The 20,801-nt window shown below is 40.6% G+C and overlaps 1 protein-coding gene across 1 annotated transcript in view; it reads left to right on the top strand.

Moving 5' to 3' along the window:
- IGF2BP3 (insulin like growth factor 2 mRNA binding protein 3) overlaps positions 1-20,801 on the top strand; it is a 152,521-nt gene that overhangs the window by 99,920 nt on the left and 31,800 nt on the right. The window contains exons 4-7 of the mRNA XM_023215981.2: positions 7,416-7,467; positions 7,560-7,623; positions 16,699-16,980; positions 20,578-20,712. Coding sequence (XP_023071749.1) covers positions 7,416-7,467; positions 7,560-7,623; positions 16,699-16,980; positions 20,578-20,712 — 533 coding nt within the window. The remainder of the gene's footprint in view (positions 1-7,415; positions 7,468-7,559; positions 7,624-16,698; positions 16,981-20,577; positions 20,713-20,801) is intronic.

Below are 20,801 nucleotides of genomic sequence, written 5' to 3' on the forward strand. Positions count from 1 at the left end.
TTCTTTTGAGATGGAGTTTTGCTCTTATGGCCCAAGCTGGAGTGCAATGGTGCCATCTCAGCTCACCACAACCTCTGCCTCCCGGATTCAAGTGATTCTCCTCCTCAGTGTCCTGAGTAGCTGGGATTACAGGCATGCGTGATCACGTGCAGCTAATTTTGTATTTTGAGTAGGTATGGGGTTTCTCCATGTTGGTCAGGCTAGTCTCAAACTCCTGACCTTAAGTGATCCGCCCTCTTGGGCCTCCCAAAGTGCTGGGATTACAGGTGTGAGCCACTTTCCCGGCCTAGTATGTTAATAGATAATGTGCAACCATTACCACAATTTTAGGACATTTTCATCACCTCATTTGTTGCCCTCCACTTTCACTTTCCTCAGCCCATAGAAACCACTAATCTACTTTCTGTCTATAGTAGAGTTCCCTATTCTGGACATTTCATACAAATGAAATCATATAATAAGTAGTTTTGTGTGACTGTCTTTTTCACTTAGCATAATGCCTTCTTTTCTTTTCTTTTTTAATTTGAAACCACTATACTAACAAGGTAACATAATACTTTCAAGGTCTGTCTATGTTGCAGTATGTATAAGTACCTCCCTTTTATGGTTGAATAATATTTCATTGTACAAATATACCACATTTTGTTTCCATTCATCAGTCAGTAAGCATTCGTTCAGGTTGTTTCTACTTCAGACTATTATGAGAGATCTTAATTTTGTACTACTACATTCAGGAACCTGATAATCTTTGCATTTTTCATGGGATTCTTTCTGTACTGTTTATATGTTTGGATGAACTTTGTTGTTGTTGTTGTTTTTTAAATAGATGGAGTCTGTTGCCCAGGCTGCAGTGCGGTGGTGCAATCTCAGCTCACTGCAACCTCCGCCTCCCGGGTTCAAGGATTCTTCTGTCTCAGCCTCCCAAGTACCTGGGACTACAGGTGCATGCCACCATGCCCGGCTAATTTTTGTATATTTAGTAGAGATGGGGTTTCACCATGTTGGCCAGGCTGGTCTCAAACTCCTGACCTCAAGTGATCCACCCACCTCGGCCACCCGAAGTGCTAGGATTACGGGCGTGAGCCACTGCACCTAGCTGTGGATGAATATTTTTTTAAAAAAGGCTGAACATTGAGGCTTTCACGTCCTAAATACATAATAGGGGGGAATTCAAGAATGACATTTTCTATGAGGGTTTACTTTGCATTTATACCCCTTCTCCCTCCCCTGTCACTGGAATTTAAACTTACCTAAGCATAGAGAAATGTTTCCTTTCTGGTTTAAGATTTTATTTAGGTATGGGAACTTGTGAAAGTGTTGGAAATATACAGTGGAAGGCTCTTTGGGTTTTTTTCGTGTTTTTTTTGTTTTGGTTTTTTTTTTTTTGCCTTTAAGACTATTTAAAAGAAATATTTGTGGTTGACATAGAAGGATTAATGGTACCAAGAGGGGATAAGAATCTAGGAGACAAAAACAGGACATAAATAGTTTATGTGACAGGTAACAGGAACACTGTCTTCCTGTTTAATGCAGAATTAAGCAAAATGCGGCCAGGCATGGTGGCTCACACCTGTAATCCCAGCACTTTAGGAGGCTGAGGCAGACAGATCACTTGAGCTCAGGAGTTCAGGACTAGCCTGGCCAACGTGGCAAAACTTTGTCTCTACTATAATACAAAAGTAGCCAGGCGTGGTCCACATGCATGTAATCCCAGCTACTCAGGAGGTTGAGGCACAAGAATGGCTTGAGCCTGGGAGGCGGAGGTTGCAGTGAGCCAAGATCATGTCACTGCACTCCAGTGAGACTCTGTCTTTAAAAAAAATATATAAAAAAGGCAAAATGTCAGAACTTATCAAGTGTAAGTTGTATTTATTCTTTGAGAGTTCAGGAGGCTGGAGTGGCATGATACCATTTGGTAGCCCTTGACATAAAAGAGCATATTCAGATAATGGCCTGCCTTAAGATTGATGGGGTTACTATAGTACAGTTCAAGTCGTTTTGGGGGTTGGAAATCCTTTTGAGATTTGGAAATCTTATTAGGCTATTGACAGCCCTCTCCCTATTCGGTTGTCATTACTTCCAAACCTTGTACATGAAACTTTGAGTAAGACATCAAAGATCCATTGAAATCCATCTATGGGGTGTATGTAAAATCTCCTAAGTTGTGTTAAATTTGTTCACAGCTAGGTACCAGGATTGATTCTGCACCTATTTCTTCTAAGGATTAGAGGCTTTTTGTTTGTGTTTTTTTGTTTGTTTTAAAGTCATGCTTGTTGAAGTATTATTTACAGACAATAAAATGTACCATTTTAAAAAAGTGCACAGGATTGTAGTTTCTAGTTACCTTTCTAAAGAGTTTACATGGCCGGGTGTGGTGGCTCACACCTGTAATCCCATCACTTTGGGGGCCAAGGCAGGTGGATCACTTGAGGTCAGGAGTTCAAGACCAGCCTGGGCAACATGGTGAAACCCTGTCTCTACTGAAAATACAAAAATTAGCTGGGTGTGGTGTCTTGTGCCTGTAATCCCAGCTACTTGGGAGGCTGAGACAGGAGAATCACTTGAACCTGGGAGGCAGAGGTTGCAGTGAGCCAAGATTGTACCATTGCACTCCAGCCTGGGTAATAGAGTAAGGCTGTAAAAAAAAAAAAAAAAAAAAAAAAAAAGACTTTACCTACACAGAAGTTGACAACCAATAGCATTTATCTGTTCTTAGGAATAGAATGTTTAACTATACAAGCAATTTTGTTTTGAATATATGCAGTGAAAATTTTAATGTATATTTGTGTGTGTGTGTGTGTGTGGTTTTATAACTTTAACATATTTGATGATCAGTGGCTAGTTCTCATCCGCATTGACTGACTATAGATTTTTGAAAGTGGTAATAGGTACACAGGTAATCAAAATATAGAGCTTGTTTGGTGAATCTTCATTTTCATTACATTTCCTGGACAGCTGCTCACATATTATAGTATAGGACATTCGTTATTCCTTTGGTCCAGACAACTTTGTTGAGCCTCGTGTCTGTGAACACGTGTCTCCTTCTTAGCAAATTTCCAGATCTCTTTGAATGCCCAGGGGCAGTCTTCTTGAAGCACACTCTATGAATACCCTTGTGAATGTTGATGATGCATTCTCAGGTCATCAACTTGTTGGTGGCAGAGCGGCCCTTCTTCTCACAACCCTTCTTTGTAGAAGCCATTCTACTAGGCCTAACTTGGAAAGGAAGAGCATGAAAGGATTGTCCCCTGATTTTTTAAGTTAAAAAGTTTACATGTATCATTTATATGATTATATGATACAGGTTATATACATATAAATGATACAGGTTACCTGTATCGTTGTATGTATGTGTGTATATAAATATTTATCACTTTGGCACTGTAGCTTTTAAAGAATATTTGTTGCCTTGGCATTATTGTAGGTTTAGTCGGTATTGTTTATAGTCACAGGTGTTTAACTTTTGTAGTGTTATCTCTAAGAGTAATAAAAGTTAAGGTGGCATAGGGTAATCTGTGTGGAGACTAATATACTTAATTACTGAACAAATTGCTTTTCAGAAGAATTAAGAAGGATGTTTAATTAAACAAATTGACAACTATCTCCTACTCCCTAAACCCCTCCTCTACCCCTACCTTCATCCAGGTTGCTATAAAGCTGTACTATTAGTGTGGCTTTCATTTAAAAACTAAATTTTATTTTGAGACAGAGTCTTGCTCTGTTGCCCAGGCTGGAATGCAGTGGTGCAATCTCAGTTCAGTGCAACCTCCACCTCCCAGGTTCAAGCAATTCTCCTTCCTCAGCCTCCTGAGTAGGTGGGATTACAGGCATGCGCCACCACACCTGGCTGATTTTTGTATTTTTAGTGGGGATGGGGTTTCACCATGTTGGCCAGGCTGGTCTCAAACTCCTAACCTCTAGTGATCCACTTGTCTTGGCCTCCCAAAGTGCTGGATTACAGGCATGAGCCACTGTGTCTGGCCCTAAAAGCTAAATTTTAAATGACATATTAAACTGGCAACTACCCCCTACTCCCTGAACCCCTCTGCTACCCCTGCCTCCATCCAAGTTGCTATAAAGCCCTACTATTATTAGTGTGGCTTTCATTTAAAAACTAAATTTTGATGGTAGACATTCTTTTCCTCCTGCCTTCATTACTGAAGGTGGAAGGAATTTGTTAGAATTCTGACTTAAGTATGGAGTAAAACATTTTTCGTATTGAAAAAATTTCATTTTTGTTTAGAAAATTAGGGTTGTCCCCTCCCTCCTTTTTTTTTTTTTTTTTTTTTTTTAATGCAGTCTTGCTCTGTTTCCCAGGCTGGAATGCAATGGTGTGGTCTGAGCTCACTGCAACCTCCGCCTCCCAGGTTCAAGTAATTCTCCTGCCTCAGCCTCCTGAGTAGCTGGTATTACAGGCACCTGCCACCAAGCCCAGCTAATTTTTTGTGATTTTTTTTCTTTCTTTTTTTTTTTTTTAAAGACAGTCTTGCTCTCTCACCTGGGCTGAAATGCAGTGGCACGATCTCAGCCCACTGCAACCTCTGCCTCCTGGGTTCAAGCAGTTCTCCTGCCTCAGCCTCCTGAGTAGCTGGGACTACAAGTGCATACCACCATGCCCAACAAATTTTTGTATTTTTAGTAGAGACAGGGCTTCACCATGTTGGCCAGGCTGCTCTCAAACTCCTGACCTCGTGATCTGCCCACTACAGCCTCCCAAAGTGCTGGGATTACAGGCGTGAGCCACCGTGCCCTGCCAATATTTTTGTATTTTTAATAAAGACGAGATTTTGCCATGTTGGCCAGGCTGGTCTCGAACTCCTGACCTCAGGTGATCCACCCTCCTCGACTTCCCAAAGTGCTGGGATTACAGGCATGAGCCACCGTGCCCAGCCATCCTTGTTTTTATTATTATTTTTTTATTTTTATTTTATTTTTTTTTTGAGGCGGAGTCTTGCTCTGTCGCCCGGACTAGAGTGCAGTGGCCGGATCTCAGCTCACTGCAAGCTCCGCCTCCCGGGTTTACGCCATTCTCCTGCCTCAGCCTCCCGAGTAGCTGAGACTACAGGCGCCCGCCACCTCGCCCAGCTAGTTTTTGTATTTTTAGTAGAGACGGGGTTTCACCGTGTTAGCCAGGATGGTCTCGATCTCCTGACCTCATGATCCGCCCGTCTCGGCCTCCCAAACTGCTGGGATTACAGGCTTGAGCCACCGTGCCCGGCCATCTTGTTTTTAATTTAAGGAATTATGTGTTGTATATTTTCTCTTTGAATGGCAGTGTGAGAGGTTTCTTAATTTTTGGCCTTTATAAAATGAGTCTGTGATCAACATCATATGGCAAATTCACCTATAAAACAGCCAAGCACTTTTACAGAGTACCCTTCCTGTAAGATATACCAGAATTTCCTCCTCTGAAGTATTCACTTCACTCATGAAATATTTGAATGTCTTTTTGTGGTTAACAATAGCTGTAATCAGAGACAAAGATTAATGTGCTTCTGTGTGTATACCTCATGCAAAAGAAATTTACCAAATAAAAATTCAATTTACCTCATGCAAAGGAAATTTACCAAATAAAAATAAATGAAAGGGCATTTCACTCATAAATAGGTATTAACCTTATTTAAAAGAAACACCAGGCCAGGCGCTGGGTCACGCCTGTAATCTCAGCACTTGGGGAGGCCCAGCTGGGACAATCCATTGAATCTGGGAGTTTGAGACCAGTCTGGGCAACATAGCAAGACCCCCATCTCTACGAAAAACTTAAAAATTAGCCAGGTGTGGTGGCATGCACCTGTAGTGCTGGTTGCTCAGAAAGCTGGTATGGGAGGATTGCTTGAGCCCAGTGGTTGACGCTACAGTGAGGTATGGTCGTGCCACTGCACTCCAGCATAGGTGACAGTGAGACCCTGTCCCAAAACTCAAAACAAAAGCTCATCCCAGACAAACCGTGTTATATGTTTCAAACCGGAAACAGTAGACAAAAGCCTAAAATATACCACCTAAGATAAACCTTCCTTTAGAAGAAATTGCTTAAGTTTAGTAGTAAATTATCATAAAAATTTGTTTTCTAATGGTTTACTGTTTCCTGGCACCTGAAAAACATTTTCAAGGAACAGCCTTTTTAACTTTGCAGTTCGGCTAGGGCTAACATGTGTAATCACGGCACTTTGGGAGGCCAAGGCAGGAGGATTCCTTGAGCTCAGGATTTTGAGACCAGCCTGGGCAACATAGTGAGACCTCATCTCTACAAAAAATTTTAAAAATTAGCTGAGGGTGGCGCTGTGCACCTGTAGTGCTGGCTGCTTGGATGGCTGAGGTGAGATCACTTAAACTCAGAAGGTTGAGGCCGCAGTGAGCTGCGATTATGTCACTGCACTCCAGCCTGGGTGACATAGCAAGACCCTGTCTCATAAATAAATAAGAAAATTTGTAGTCAAATTGATGAGTAAGTAGTTTGCTATTATTTACAGAAGCTTACTTTGTTTTGCTATAGCGCTTAGAAGCTAAGGACACCTGAATTTGGTTTATATTGACAAGACATACATCTGCAGTTGATATTATAATAAACTTAGAGTTACTGTTTTAACAGCCTCTCCATTTGGATAACATGCGTACTATAATACAGCTACAGGAAAGATGGTGAAAACATAGATAGCTTCAGATTGTACATTTCCCAACCCCGTGTAGACTAAGAAATGTTCGCTTCATTTCATACTTTTGCTGTCTGTGTGTTTATGTTGGGCTTTAAATTCGACTCCAGGTAGAGTATGCACTGTGCTGTCATTTTGCTAGCCTGCCTTGAGCAATCTGTTCTGTAAGAACCATTAGAACTGTAAAGGAAGTCCTTTGGAAAATAACATATTATAGATAAAACTTTGGTTTTTTTCTTTTTATTTTATTTTTTAGAGATGGGATCTCACTATGTTGACCAGGCTGGTCTCGAACTCCTGGCCTCAAGCAGTGCTCCCATCTTGGCCTCCCAAAGTGCTAGGATTACAGGTGTGAGACACCACACCCCGTTAAACTTTAGTTTTTAACTTGGTCCCTTATCTAGTGACTTTGTATACAAGGAGAAAGTATGATGATGTGTTTGTGTATGTGTGAGAAATATATGCTCCTTCTCCTTCAGCCTCAGGAACCAGGCAGCTGTGGCTTTGCATACTTTGCTTAGCCAATGTTACTTCTGGGTTAGCCCTAGGAAATGAGATTAATGTCAGGGATCTAGGAGAGGGCAGAAGAGACAAGTCTGAGTGTGGTATTTGTGGTATCCATCCCTTAGTTCGGCAGTCCAAAGCCCCAGATAATTTTTTGGCTCTTTTCCATCACAATTACTTAGTGATTTTAAGACATATTCCTGCCCTTGATAATAACTTGGGAAACTCAAACTTTTTAATTTTCTCTCCCCCTCCTGATAGGTGCTGGATAGTTTACTAGTCCAGTATGGAGTGGTGGAGAGCTGTGAGCAAGGTACATGTCTTCTGAATTGCTTTCAAATTTGTAAAAGGAAGTAAGTAGAAAGAAAACTAACTTTTATTTTCTTCGTTTTTCTCTTCCTCTAGTGAACACTGACTCGGAAACTGCAGTTGTAAATGTAACCTATTCCAGTAAGGACCAAGCTAGACAGTAAGCAGCTTGAAACTTTTAATCTTTATATAATAACTAAGTTAAGTACAGTAACATATTTTGTGGATTTCTCAATTGATAAGGGCTGGTGGGTGGCAGAGAGAAGCTTTATTTTACAAAGTTTGACCCTTTAATTGTGCCTTTCTTTTTAAGTTTGAATGTCTAATAAGAATCTACATTGGTTAAAGTTATATTACATTTTCAATATATCTTTAATGCCAATAATAGAGTGGTCTAGTATGAAACTAAATCACACCCTATTTGCAGAAACTCTGGGCCTTGGTATTGTTGCCAAATAACATAAAGTCTCTCCCCGTCTCCCAGTCTTATATGACACATATATTATTGCTGTTTTATCTAAAGCTGGTAAGTTGGATCATGTGTTAAACAACAGTGTTAAATGTTAAGTCTTCTTACTCAGTGATTACCTGATTACTATTGTCATTTAGGAGTGTGCAGATGTTGGATCAGTGTAATTTGCTCTTAGATTTATGGGAAAAAATATATTCCAGTGCAGTAAACAGGCACTACTTTACAGATCAAACAGTCTCCCCTAGGAAAAGATAATTCTATATCTAATTGAAATGATCTAATAAATTGAGCACTAGAGAGAGAAATAGGGGTCCCACAAATTTATGGCCTTTAATAGATCTGCTCAGAATATGAACATGAAAGAATGGCATACAAAGTGCTCAGTAGCACAGCACTGGGTGTTAGGTGACTATGGAAGCCTGAACTGCCTCCAGATACCATACTGGCAGGAGCAGGCTGACTGTCCTCTGTGTCAGAAAGGTGAAAGAAAAGACCACACTGGCTGACTCTGAGCCCTGAAGGGGAAAGGTAAAACGAGCTGCAAGAGTAGGAGCTCATCTAGGTTACTAAAAGCAGTACTCACTCAGGAGGGACTATGAAAGGAAAGATAAGACTGAGAAGAAGATGGAAATGTGTATAAGGTAAATGGAACTTTATTTGTAAAATCAATAACACTCACATGGTTCAAAATATAAAAGATTTGAAGATGCACACAGTACAAATCTTCCTCCTAGTATTACTCCCCAACTACCTCATCTCTTGGGAGATAACCATGTGGAAAACAAATGTTACATGTATCTATTCCTGCTTTTACACAAATGATACCATAACATTTGAATGTTTTGTGTATATAAATACATTTTTTATAGTTACATAGTACTTGATTGTACAGATATGGCATGACTTTGATTAATTGCAGTTTCAATATTTAGGTTGTTTCTAGTCTCTTGTAGTTATGAACAATATCGTAGTGAATCTCTTTTTGCTTGTCATGTGTATGCAAGCATGTATCTGTATGATAAATTCCCAGAAGTAGAATTGCACTTTAAATTTTGTTGTAGAGCTTGAGCTAGTTTAAATTCTCATCAGCATTGTGGGGGTGTCCATTTCTCCAATTCTCCCCAACACAGGACTTTATCACACTTTCCCAATCTAGTATGTGAAACTGATATATCATGTTAATTTTCACTTTGCCCATAAGTGAGACTGGAGGCTTTTAATATGTTTAAACACATTCTGTTATTTCTTCTGTTTGTATCCTTTGTTCATTTAAAAATTTTTGGCAATTTGCATAAGGTCTCAGACATTATGGAAATTGTGGTATGAGTCATAAAACAAATTGATTTTTCTTTCTCTTCTTTTTTTGACTAATTTTGTTCTTCAGTTGTATCATGTAAGAAGACCAGGAAAATTTTACCTTTCATACCCTCAGTAGAATGAGGGATAAAAGTGAGGGCATTGAGAAAGTAGAGGCTCCATCGTGTTTTAATTTTTATTTATTTTGAGGCTGGGTTATGAGACTGGCAATTTTTTTTTTTTTTTTTTTTTTTTTTTTTGTATTTTTTGTAGACATGGGGTTTCACCATGTTGCCCAGGCTGGTCTTGAACTCCTGGGCTCAAGTGATCTGCCCACCTCAGCCTCCCAAAGGGCTGGGATTACAGGCATGAGCCGCTGCACCTGGCCATGTTTTACTTTACAAAGATTTATATTGAATATTTGGTAGAGCCAAGTCCCTTTTGGAAAATACGGGATAATGTGATAAACCCAAGGATATTTGGAGATTGTCAGAGGCCTGTTGTTGTGGCCTTATTTGAAAACTTAAATTAGCTAAGGGGAAACAAAATGCTTATTTAACAGTTAATTAGTTGAATGGGAGAACATAAGTTGGAGACATAAGCTATATAGCTTTGAAGAGGCATAAGATTTTGGTAAGGATAAAGTAATTGACATTTAGCCTTCCTTCTTTGAAAACAAACAAACAAAGCATTATGACTGCAAGCACAGGAAAGGTAGACTGGCTAGTCAAGGCAGAATTATTGCTGAAAAGAATCCTAACCATGACAGCAAACTGAATGTAGACACCCTGGTGTTCTCAAAATTCTTTAGCGTGGTTGTTAAGAGATAGGTAGGCTTCCGTTGATCCCAAGGAGGAAGGAAAAGGCTGTTAGGAATTGTGTAATTAGTAATTAGGTAACTTAAATAAATTAGGCATTTCGATTAGGGAAGTAGTCTTCATATACTTTGTTCTAATATTCAGTCAGTTAACACCTATTAAATACTAAATACTGACCAAAAGTTGCCAATAAGAATATTTGGAGAGGGACTGCCTAATTTTAGTTCCTGCCAGTCAAGTGGCCTTATAGGAATATTGTTCTCATTCCCTCTGCAAGAATTCAAAGATGAAGAGAATTAGAAAGCAATGAGGTATTTAAAAAGTTAACTGATCTAAGGAGTAGAAAACTCAGTTTTGTGTTACAGTGTTACAAAAATTGTTATTAGAGTTTTCTAATAAGCTTTTAAAAGGGATATGGAATATATTTTCATTCTGTGAGGAGAATTAATTTTATTTGAGAGGCATTGGTTGTAGTAGAGAAGTGTAAACTCCAAAGTCAGGTAGCCCTGACTTAGTAACCTCAACTTCTGAGTTTCGGTTTTCTCAGCTACAAAGTGAAGATTAAAGAGAAACAAATATTTGTGCATATATGCATGTATTTATAGTTTAACCCACTGGTTTGGGCTGCTTGGAGCAGTTTGAAGTGGCTTGAGCCTGGGAAAGTCTGGTCCTTCCAGGACTGACTTTGAGGACTTCCAGTGAACCCTATAGGCCTGCTCCATGGGCTCCAAACATGACAGCCTGGTGTTATTTCTCCATGCCTTCCTTGGCAGGCCACCCAAAGCTCAATCTTTAGGTAAAAGGGCTAGTTTGATAATTCTCAGTTTTCTCTTTGTAACATCTGTTGCTTGGAAGGCTATGTGACCTTGATGTACTTGTGAAGTCAACTTGGAGGTTGAGTTCAATTCCAGAGCCCAGTTTCTTGCAATAGACTGTGTGCCACCACTGTTCTAGCTGACGTTGGTCAAGTTAATCTGTCATGGTTCAGCCTCATTTCTAAAATGGGAATAACTATAGTCTTTAGCTAATGAGGCTACTGAGAAAACCAAAATAATGCCTCCAAAACATGTTTCATAATACCTATAAGGTAAGGTAGTCAGAGCTCAAAAGTTAGCAGCTATTAAGTATTTTTCCAACATGTTTGATTGCTGCTGCTGCCCCCGTTATTGTTTGGTATACTTCATTTCCAGTGATGGCTGGTCACTGATGCTGAGGAGCCAGGGACCTAGTTTTAATGTGGTTGTAGCTGCCTGTTACTTAAAGCTCTATGAATATCATTTAAGAGGAGTCCTCAAATATGGCTATGTCTTTAAGACAGAATTTAACATGGAAATTCCTGCCACCTTGTGGCTAAAATAAAGGTTAATAGCACACATATTCTAGAAAATATTAATACATGTGTTCATTTTAGGCTTAAGTCTTGAATTATTAAAATAAAAATTTGACAAGTTTAAATTTCAAATTCATTAAATAGTTTCATTAAAAATGGAAGTATGTGTTTAGTGAATGCACCTTTTCTTGCTCCTCAGAGCAAGAGAGGCTCACCTTTTTCCTTCTCTCTTCCAGAGATGTTGAGATAAGACAGTCAAGGATAGACATTACTCATGAGAGGATTTGTCATGTGTGACAAAGAAATAACCCCCTAGAAAATGTGTAGACATTGAGTTCTTACACTTTCTTTTGTTTGGGGTTAATTCTGATGTTTATTTTTGTTAGGGAATAGCAATGTTTATTCATACTTTAAGACTATCATTCTGAGGCAGGAGAATTGCTTGAACCTGGGAGGCGGACGTTGCAGTGAGCTGAGATCACACCATTGCACTCTAGCCTGGGCGACAAGAGCAAAACTCCATCTCGAAAAAAGAGAAAACAAAAAACAAAAAAAAGAAACTATCATTGCAGTTCCTTTGTATCACTGTGAAGATCTGTATAAGGTAAATGTGGTTATGGTTAGAAGTGTTTGAAGCAACTTGGCCAGTGGCTAACGGTAGGAAAATTCCCATTTAAACTTTGACAATTATGTAAATAAAAGGCTTATTTTCAAAAAAGAAATAAAGCAGCGAGACAAAGGGATTTTTTGCCATTCAGGGATAACCATTGTTAAATTTGCCATAGTTTTGTAGACTTTGTCCCATGCATTGTAACTTTCAAAATTACAAAGATCATTCTGCAGAGTTTTGTGTGTTTTTCATTCAGTGTATTTATACTGATTCTAATCTCTGCATAGTGTTGGATCCTCACCACAGTTTACCTATCCCATCTTCTGTTGTGCATCATCTAGGGCATTTGCTCATACCGTTTTGTTTTGTTTTTAGAACCAATTTAGTCATGAAGCCCTACATTTGGGTTTCGTCCATATTTATTTCATTAAAGTACATCCTTAAAATTGTATTACCCAGGCTTTCAATAATGATTGCTGAATTGTGTCAGCCCCTTATTCTTGGTACAAGGAGATCATTGAATTTATGATTTTTCAATAATGGGTTAAACCTCATTTTGTGAGGACCCTCTATTATATACAGGGTGACATCTGGGAATAAAAAAGAGATTTTTAGACATGGAATTTTATTTATTTTATTTTATTATTTTTTGAGACAGGTTCTCATTCTGTTGCCCAGGCAGACTTGGGAGTGCAGTAACACAATCATGGCTCAATGTAGCCTCAACGTCCTGGGCCCAAGCAGTCCTCCCACCACAGCCTCCCAAGTAGCTGGGACTACAGGCATGTGCCACCACACCCACCTAACCGTTTTTTTTTTTTTTTTTTTTTTTTTTTTAAGAGACGTGGTCTCACTATGTTGCCCAGACTGATGTCAAACTGCTGGGCTCAAGTGATCCTCCCTCCTTGGCCTCCCAGAGTGCTAGAATTAGAGGTGTGAGCTCCTGCATTCAGCCAGGCATGAAATTTGAGAGCTGAAAGGGACCATGAATCTAATCTTTTAATTTTATTAGGGAGATGGCTAATGCCAAACAGGAAAATGACCTTTGGAGGATAACGTGGTTACTTAATGTTCAAGCTGGACTAGAATTCTGGTCTCTAGTCCATATTCTTTTTTTGCTATTCAGATCTGTATGTGTGGACTCTTGGGTACGTTTAACTTGTCTGGGTCTCATTTCTTCTCCTTTTTTCTTCTTCTTCTTCTTCTTCTTTTTTTTTTTTTTTTTGAGACGGAGTCTTGCTCTGTCACCTGGGCTGGAGTGCAGTGGCCAGATCTCAGCTCACTGCAAGCTCCGCCTCCCAGGTTCACACCATTCTCCTGCCTCAGCCTCCCGAGTAGCTGGGACTACAGGTGCCCACCACCTCGCCCGGCTACTTTTTTGTATTTTTTAGTAGATACGGGGTTTCACCGTGTTCGCCAGGATGGTCTCGATCTCCTGACCTCGTGATCCACCCGTCTCAGCCTCCCAAAGTCCTGGGATTACAGGCTTGAGCCACTGCGTCCGACCTCTTCTCCTTTTTTCTTTCTCTTTCTCCCTCCTCCTCAAGTTGAACTACTTATTGTCTCTATTGAGGCCCATTCAGCTCTAAATTGTGATCTACCCCAATGAGCAATTTTTTTTGGGGGGGGGGGGGACAAAGTCTCATTCCATCACCTAGGCTGGAGTGCAGTGGGGCAGTCTTGGCTCACTGCAACCTCCACCTCCCAGATTCAAGCAATTCTTATGCCTCAGCCTCCCAAGTAGCTGGAAGGCCACCATGCCTGGCTAATTTTTGTACTTTAAGTAGAGACAGAGTTCTGCCATATTGCCCAAGTTGGTCTTGAGCTCCTGACCTCAAGTGATCCACCTACCTTGGTCTCCGGAAGTGTTGGGATTACAGGCATGAGCCACTGCACCTCACCCCAGTAAACTTCTTATCAATACAATTAAATTCTCCCAACTGGCAAAATTGCTCAGCACCTTCTCAGCAACCCTTAAAATAGCACCAAGAGCAAAGAGTTAAGTAATCACAGGATCCTGGCCAGGCGCTGTGGCTCACGCCTGTAATCCAAGCACTTTGGGAGGCCCAGGTAGGTGGATCACCTAAGGTCGAGAGTTTGAGACCAGCCTGGCCAACACAGCAAAACTCATCTCTACTAAAAATACAAAAATTACCTGGGGGTGGTGGCATGTGCCTATAATCCCAGGTACTCAGGAGGCTGAGGCAGGAGAATTGCTTGAACCCAGGAGATGGAGGTTGCAGTGAGCCAAGATCACACCACTGCACTCCAGACTGGGCAACAAGAACAAAAGTCCGTTTCAAATAAAAAAAATTAAAGCTGTTTTGAAAGAATCTGTAGTTGGTTGACTCTTCTGCAACTCCAACTTTTTCTAACAAATATACACCATAAATATTAAAATTTATCAGCTGTTGTCTTCCTTTAGAAATAACCACAATATTTTAGGGCCCTTAATCCACATTCCCTTAAGGAAAAAGGGGCAGGAGGAAAGCACAGCATTAGGGGTCTGTCATCAAGGCATTGGCAAAGTAAGTGTGGCATGTGCCAGCTGTCACCCTCTGAAGCTTATGAAAAGAATGCCCTCTGACATAGAAATCACATAGAAATATCCCAAGACATGGTATTTAAAAAGAAGCCACAGAGCAATGTACATCACAACCCCAATTATGCTTTTAACGAAGGTACCGAACATGAATACATGTGTTTGTAAACATACAGAAAGGACTGGTCCATTTGTAGAAGTATGGCAGTGAGCAGCAGTTCTGGGAAGGGCCTTGGAGGGTTGGTGATGGTGCCAGAGCAACCACTTGCTACTTTCTGCATGACTGATCTTTTACAATAGAGTTCATTCATGTGCCGGAGAAGGTAGGACGGTGATAGAGGACTGAAGTGAGAAACCGAGAATCATTCTGGGCCGGAGAATGTCAGTGAGCCCTCTGCTTGCCCGGGTCTGCCTTCCAGGTCCTAGCCCTCAGTGACCTTTTTGGTGCTAGAACTGTCTCCCACTCAACCCCTGTTTTTCTATTTAAGTCAAGAATTGAGAGTAGATTTGCAAGTAAAGCAGTATATAAGCCGGAAACGACCACACCAAGCAACTAGAAAGAGACCATTTATGCCTGTTTTTCTTTCCCACCTGGGGTAAACTCAGGGCCATTGGAACAGAATCTGAGCAAAGAACCTGTGTGACACTGGGAAATGTGGGGACCTCTTTCTTTTTGTTTTTTATTTTGTTGTGCACTGGGGAGTTAGAAAGGGATGTATTATTAGGTATATGTTTATGAAATCTGGGCTATATCCTCTCTACTAATTTATTATTTTCTCTTCTACAAATAGAACACACATACAAAAATGAATACAAAACAAAACAAACCCAGAAAATAGAACACAACAATTTGGATGAATATACAATAAGTTAAAAGTTTCCAGATATGAGAGAATACATATGTATACTCATATATACTTACATAAAATTTTTAAATAGGCAGAATTAATCTATGGTGTTAGAAGTCTGCAAGGGGTAGGGGGGCAGTAACAACTAGAAGCAAGTACTGGTGGGGCTTCTGGGGCCCTGGTGTTTTCTAGTTCTGGATCTGGATGACCATGTTTACCTTGTGAAAATTCACTGAGATTTATGCTCAAGATTTGGGTACGTTTTCTTGTGTATTAAAATAAAGATCAAGAATGAAAAAGAGGCTGGGTACAGTAGCTCATGCCTGTAATCCCAGCACTTTGGGAGGCCAGTGTGGCAGATCACTTGAGGTCAGAGTTCAAAACCAGCCTGGCCAACATGGTGAAACCCCATCTCTGCTAAAAATACAAAAATTAGCCAGGCGTGATGGTGCACGCCTGTAATCCCAGCTACTAAGGAGGCTGAGGCACAAGAATCGCTTGAACCCTGGAGGCACAGGTTGCAGTGAGCCAAGATGGCTCCACTATACTCCAGCCTGTGTGACAGAGCAAGACTCTGTCTCAAAAAAAAAAAAAACCAGATGAAAAAGAGAGAAACTCTCCCGAAATAGTGTGGTAGAGTGGGCAGATTAGAAAGTAATTCTCTTTTTTTGGTTTATCACCACCCCTGCCTCTTTGCCCCAAATCAGATCATAAACCACAAAGTCAGGGACCACTATTTTCTCAGGGACTGGCTCATAATAGGTACTGAGTGTGACTGGTAGAATTTAATACTCAGGATAGTTTGTGAATGGTTTAGAGATATTTGTCCACTGCTTCTTAAAATGGTTTTAAATACTTCACATTTTAGAGGGTGAAGTAAAAAAGGTATATATTTCTAATGTCTCTTCCACTGTGATTTGGAAACATTAGCCAAGGCAAGAAGCCCAGTTGCTTCTCTCTTGCTGCTTAGCTATTCTAAACTGTTAATAACCTCTTATGGGTTAAACTTAACCAAGAGTTTGACAAAATGTTTTTTGTTTTTCTGTTTTTCACTAGTAGATGGCACATAAGTTCCCTTTGGAAACTTGTGACCTTTTTCCCCACTGCACCTGTCTCAAAGGAAAATGTGTGCAGGTGGTGGTGGTGCAGGGCGGGGAGGGGGAGGATTACGTGTGTTGCAGGTTTGCTGCTTGTGCTGGGTCTTTACTCAGAAGTTTTTAGCTAGTAATGCTGAGTAGAAGAGATGGGTGTTGCTTTGCTAAAAGATGTATCGTATAGACTGATTCCTTTTCCCAAACCTGCCCCTTTTCAACTTTCAGAGCACTAGACAAACTGAATGGATTTCAGTTAGAGAATTTCACCTTGAAAGTAGCCTATATCCCTGATGAAATGGCCGCCCAGCAAAACCCCTTGCAACAGCCCCGAGGTCGCCGGGGGCTTGGGCAGAGGGGCTCCTCAAGGCAGGGGTCTCCAGGATCTGTGTCCAAGCAGAAACCATGTGATTTGCCTCTGCGCCTGCTGGTTCCCACCCAATTTGTTGGAGCCATCATAGGCAAAGAAGGTGCCACCATTCGGAACATCACCAAACAGACCCAGTCTAAGTGAGTATGCTGAGTATATGGTGGGTGTTCAGGAGAATTCCCCTTGGAATCTTAGCAGTGTGTCGTTCTGGTACTTGGTGCCTTTCTGAACGCAGCCATGAGGCCTCCTTGTACAGTACTTGGGAAATGTGTAAAAATCTTGCAGTATCTTGGTGTTCGTTTCATATAAATCTGGAGCTAATCCTCAGTCTCAAATGGAACCTCAGATTTTCACACATGAATGGAAAACAAATGATACCTAATCCTCTTCTGGTTGGGGAGGCTCTGGAAGACAGGCAGCTTCTAGGTTGTTCTCTGTCCCACCCCTTACCCCGCACCTCCCCTCATTGCTTTTAGAAGTAGTTTTCTGGGTCCAATCCATTTTATTTGTGGCCTCAATACAGAGATGATTTTTCAGTCTTGCCTTACTCGAATTGCTCATCTTATTTGTCCAAATTTTTCCTGTGATTAAGCCATGTGATTAGAATGGCTTTTTCTTCTGGATATTTTTTGATGTTTTTAATTGGTGGGCTTTAAGGGATTGGAAGATTCCCATCCAAATGTTGGAGCTAATTATCATGAGCAGAAAGCAGGAACTATTTGTTTTTATTTACTACTGTAGCCCCAGGGCCAAGGCCAGGGCCTTGCTGCATAGAAGGATCTTCTATTTGTCAAATGACTAAAATGACTACATGTGAATTATGCTTGAAGCCCTTCACGTGTATCTAAGATACTTCTCAGTCCTCATGCATTATATGTTAGTTGTTTTGCTTTAGAAACCATGCTGTTGTACAGTATGTGGATATTTTTTGACCCAGAGAAGCTTGGTGACAAGCTCTGCCCCCCACACCTAGCTCCGTAACGTGCTACAGGGCCCATCTCTGGGCCTGTTACTACCGTTTTTCCTGAAGAAGCTGTGAATGTGCTGGGAAGAAGAGGTTGTATCCAAAAATACCATCCTGCAAGCCTTGGGCCAGCTACAGAAATGACAAGATTATTTTGCCTTTTAAATTTAGAAAGGAGAATGATTTTTTTTTTAATGTGATCTGACGAAATAAGTTTAATCTTTCCCTAAAAGTTAGAACTACACCGCTGTGTATACTTTGTGTTTGTTCCAGCAGGCCTAAGAGTGCATGTGTATTCATCATAAGCACCATGCCTGCATTGGACTAGCTGACCCCTTTCTCATGCAGAACCAAAAAGAACTGTACTAAGTGGTGGTCTATACCCACCTGCTCCCTGCAGTGACATCTGATCCTGCCTTCCCCTGCTTTGAAGCAGGAGATGTTGGGTGCTGGTTACCTGAATGCAAAATTAATGGCCCTGACCTCATCATGTAGGAGTGGGAAAGACAATTGGACCATAACCTAGTCAATCGGCTTGGCTTTTATCTTAAAATTTAAGGGCTTCTTGCTTCCCTTGATCCACCGTTACCTGCAGAAATTCATTATATGGCTTCCCTTCCTTGTCATGTAGCAGCTTAGAGTTGTTCCTTTTCGAGCTATTCATTTCTCTGTCAGATGAAAGAGCTGTGACTTAAATTGAACTGTTTGTTTTATTTAGGGCAGGAAAATGGGGATGGGGAAGGGAAGCAATCTTTGTTATATCCGATGATTCATTTGCAGAGCTCTGCCAGTGGATTTAATTACCTCTTGACATTGAAATTAGTCATTATCAGAACCTCTGTTTCTGGAATGGTCTCAGAGGGCCACTTTAATCTCCAAAGCCACATTCCCTTCTCTCAGGGGATCGGAGTTTAGTAATCCAGGCACAGTGAAAGGGTGGAAATAAACTGCAAAGAGGGATGCTAATGTGTTACTGGAAGACATGCATCACTGAAAGTGACTGGGGATTGAAACAGCAGCTGGGAAGAAGACTCCTAAGATTGGGACTGTTACCTAAGACACTATTTTTTTATTAGTTATTTTTAGGTAGCCCTTAATTTGTTTCATGCCCTGATTTTTAGTTTTCTTTTACTCTTGAGGTAAATCTTTAGATTTCAACCAAACATTTAGGAAAATGAAAGCCAAACCTTGATTTTATTGGCATGATCAAGTGGTCACTCTCACGGCCATGAGTTATTTAGGTCTTTCTAAGTGTTTGAGTGGCCAGAGGAACTCAACAAATACTTAATTTTCCCAAAAACACACATTTTTGAGTAGCTGATTTTCTTTCTTGTACTTTTTAAATAACGGCAGACTTATATTTAATTCAAAACATAAATATGTAAATTAAAAAGTTACCATTTGTCTCACCCGGGTAGCCATTGGTAAGTTGGGGATGTATCTCTATAGGATTTGTTGCCTGTATCTACTAACATGTATGACTTTAAAAAAATCATGTCATGATATGAATTGCATTATTTCACTTAAGGACTTTTTACTATGTTGGTACCTGTAGTTTTACCACATTTTCAAAAACATCTGTATGATATGAATATACTGTTACTTAACCATCTCTTCCTACATTTAACCATCTCTTCCTGCAATTAGGTAATTCTAACTTTCTATCTGTCAGAAACGGAACCTCCCCATGCCAGTGGTTCTCAACCATAAATGATCATCTCCAACCCCCGTGGATGCCCCAACCCCCGTGGACATTTGGCAATGTCTGCAGACATTTTTGGCTGTTAGAGTTGAGAGAGAGGCGTGCTACTGGCATCTAGTAGGTAGAGGCCAGGGATGTTAGTAAATTTCCTACAATGCAGAAGACACCCCACCCACAGCAAAGAATCTGGCCCAAAAAGTCATTAGTGCCAAGGGTAAGAACCATCGCTCTTGGCCCACATATGAGACTATATCTGTAGATGTTACTAGGAGTAGATGTTACAGGAAGTACAGTTCTTGAGTCACAAGGTGCTCAGTATTTTGCTGAACCAGTTTGCTCTGTACTCCTGGCAAAAGTGTTGAGTGTGCCCTGTTACCCATCATCTTGCACATATTTAATTTTTTCTATCTCAATTTTTGTAAGTCTAGAAGAAAATGACATTCTTTTAACTGGCAGACGTATAATTACTAGTGAAATTAAACATCATTTTGAGTTTATCGACCACTTGCTTTTCTTGAAGTAGAATTGTCATCTGTCCAGGTTCCATGCCTATCACTGTTCGTTGCAGACTTTCCTCTATCAAGGAGGCAAAATGTGGGAAGAACCTTGTAAAGGGGGAAGCAGATTGGTGAAATCTGCTCATCCAATGAATGAAGAGTGATATACTGTGCAGAATAAGCAGTTCAACTTGGCTTGTGGGATTCCAGCTCCTCTCTTGGCATGCCCTCCAGTTCCTATTTGTTTTAGAGCAGATTGAATCCAGGCTCTTTGTCATGAGACATTTGTTCTGTGGCATCTGAAAGGAAGCTGTAAGCACAAACAGCTTGGGTAGAATGAAAAGATGTCCCTGCTTGGTTGGATTGAGGAAAGAGAAAGTGGAGTGTTCCTAGAAATAAAACTTGCCTCCTAAGGCATTGATGTTGAGAGCTTATTGAAAGTTTATTCTCTTGAGGGAAGTGAGTCATCTGCTTTGCCCTGAAGCCCTATGACTTTGCAGTTGATAATTACAGACTCCACTGTGAATACACGCTTACTGCTCTGGTTTTCCTCCCTGCTTGCACCCACTATCAGAATCGATGTCCACCGTAAAGAAAATGCAGGGGCTGCTGAGAAGTCAATTACCATCCTCTCTACACCTGAAGGCACCTCTGCGGCTTGTAAGTCTATTCTGGAGATTATGCATAAGGAAGCTCAAGATATAAAATTGTGAGTAAAGAAAATTGTCCTGTGAAAGAGGTTGATATTTGTGTTGTTGTATTTTTGATATCTCTGACACAATTCTTGGGAATTGCCCA

Source organism: Piliocolobus tephrosceles, chromosome 8, assembly GCF_002776525.5.
Source record: "Piliocolobus tephrosceles isolate RC106 chromosome 8, ASM277652v3, whole genome shotgun sequence".
Taxonomy (NCBI): domain Eukaryota; kingdom Metazoa; phylum Chordata; class Mammalia; order Primates; family Cercopithecidae; genus Piliocolobus; species Piliocolobus tephrosceles.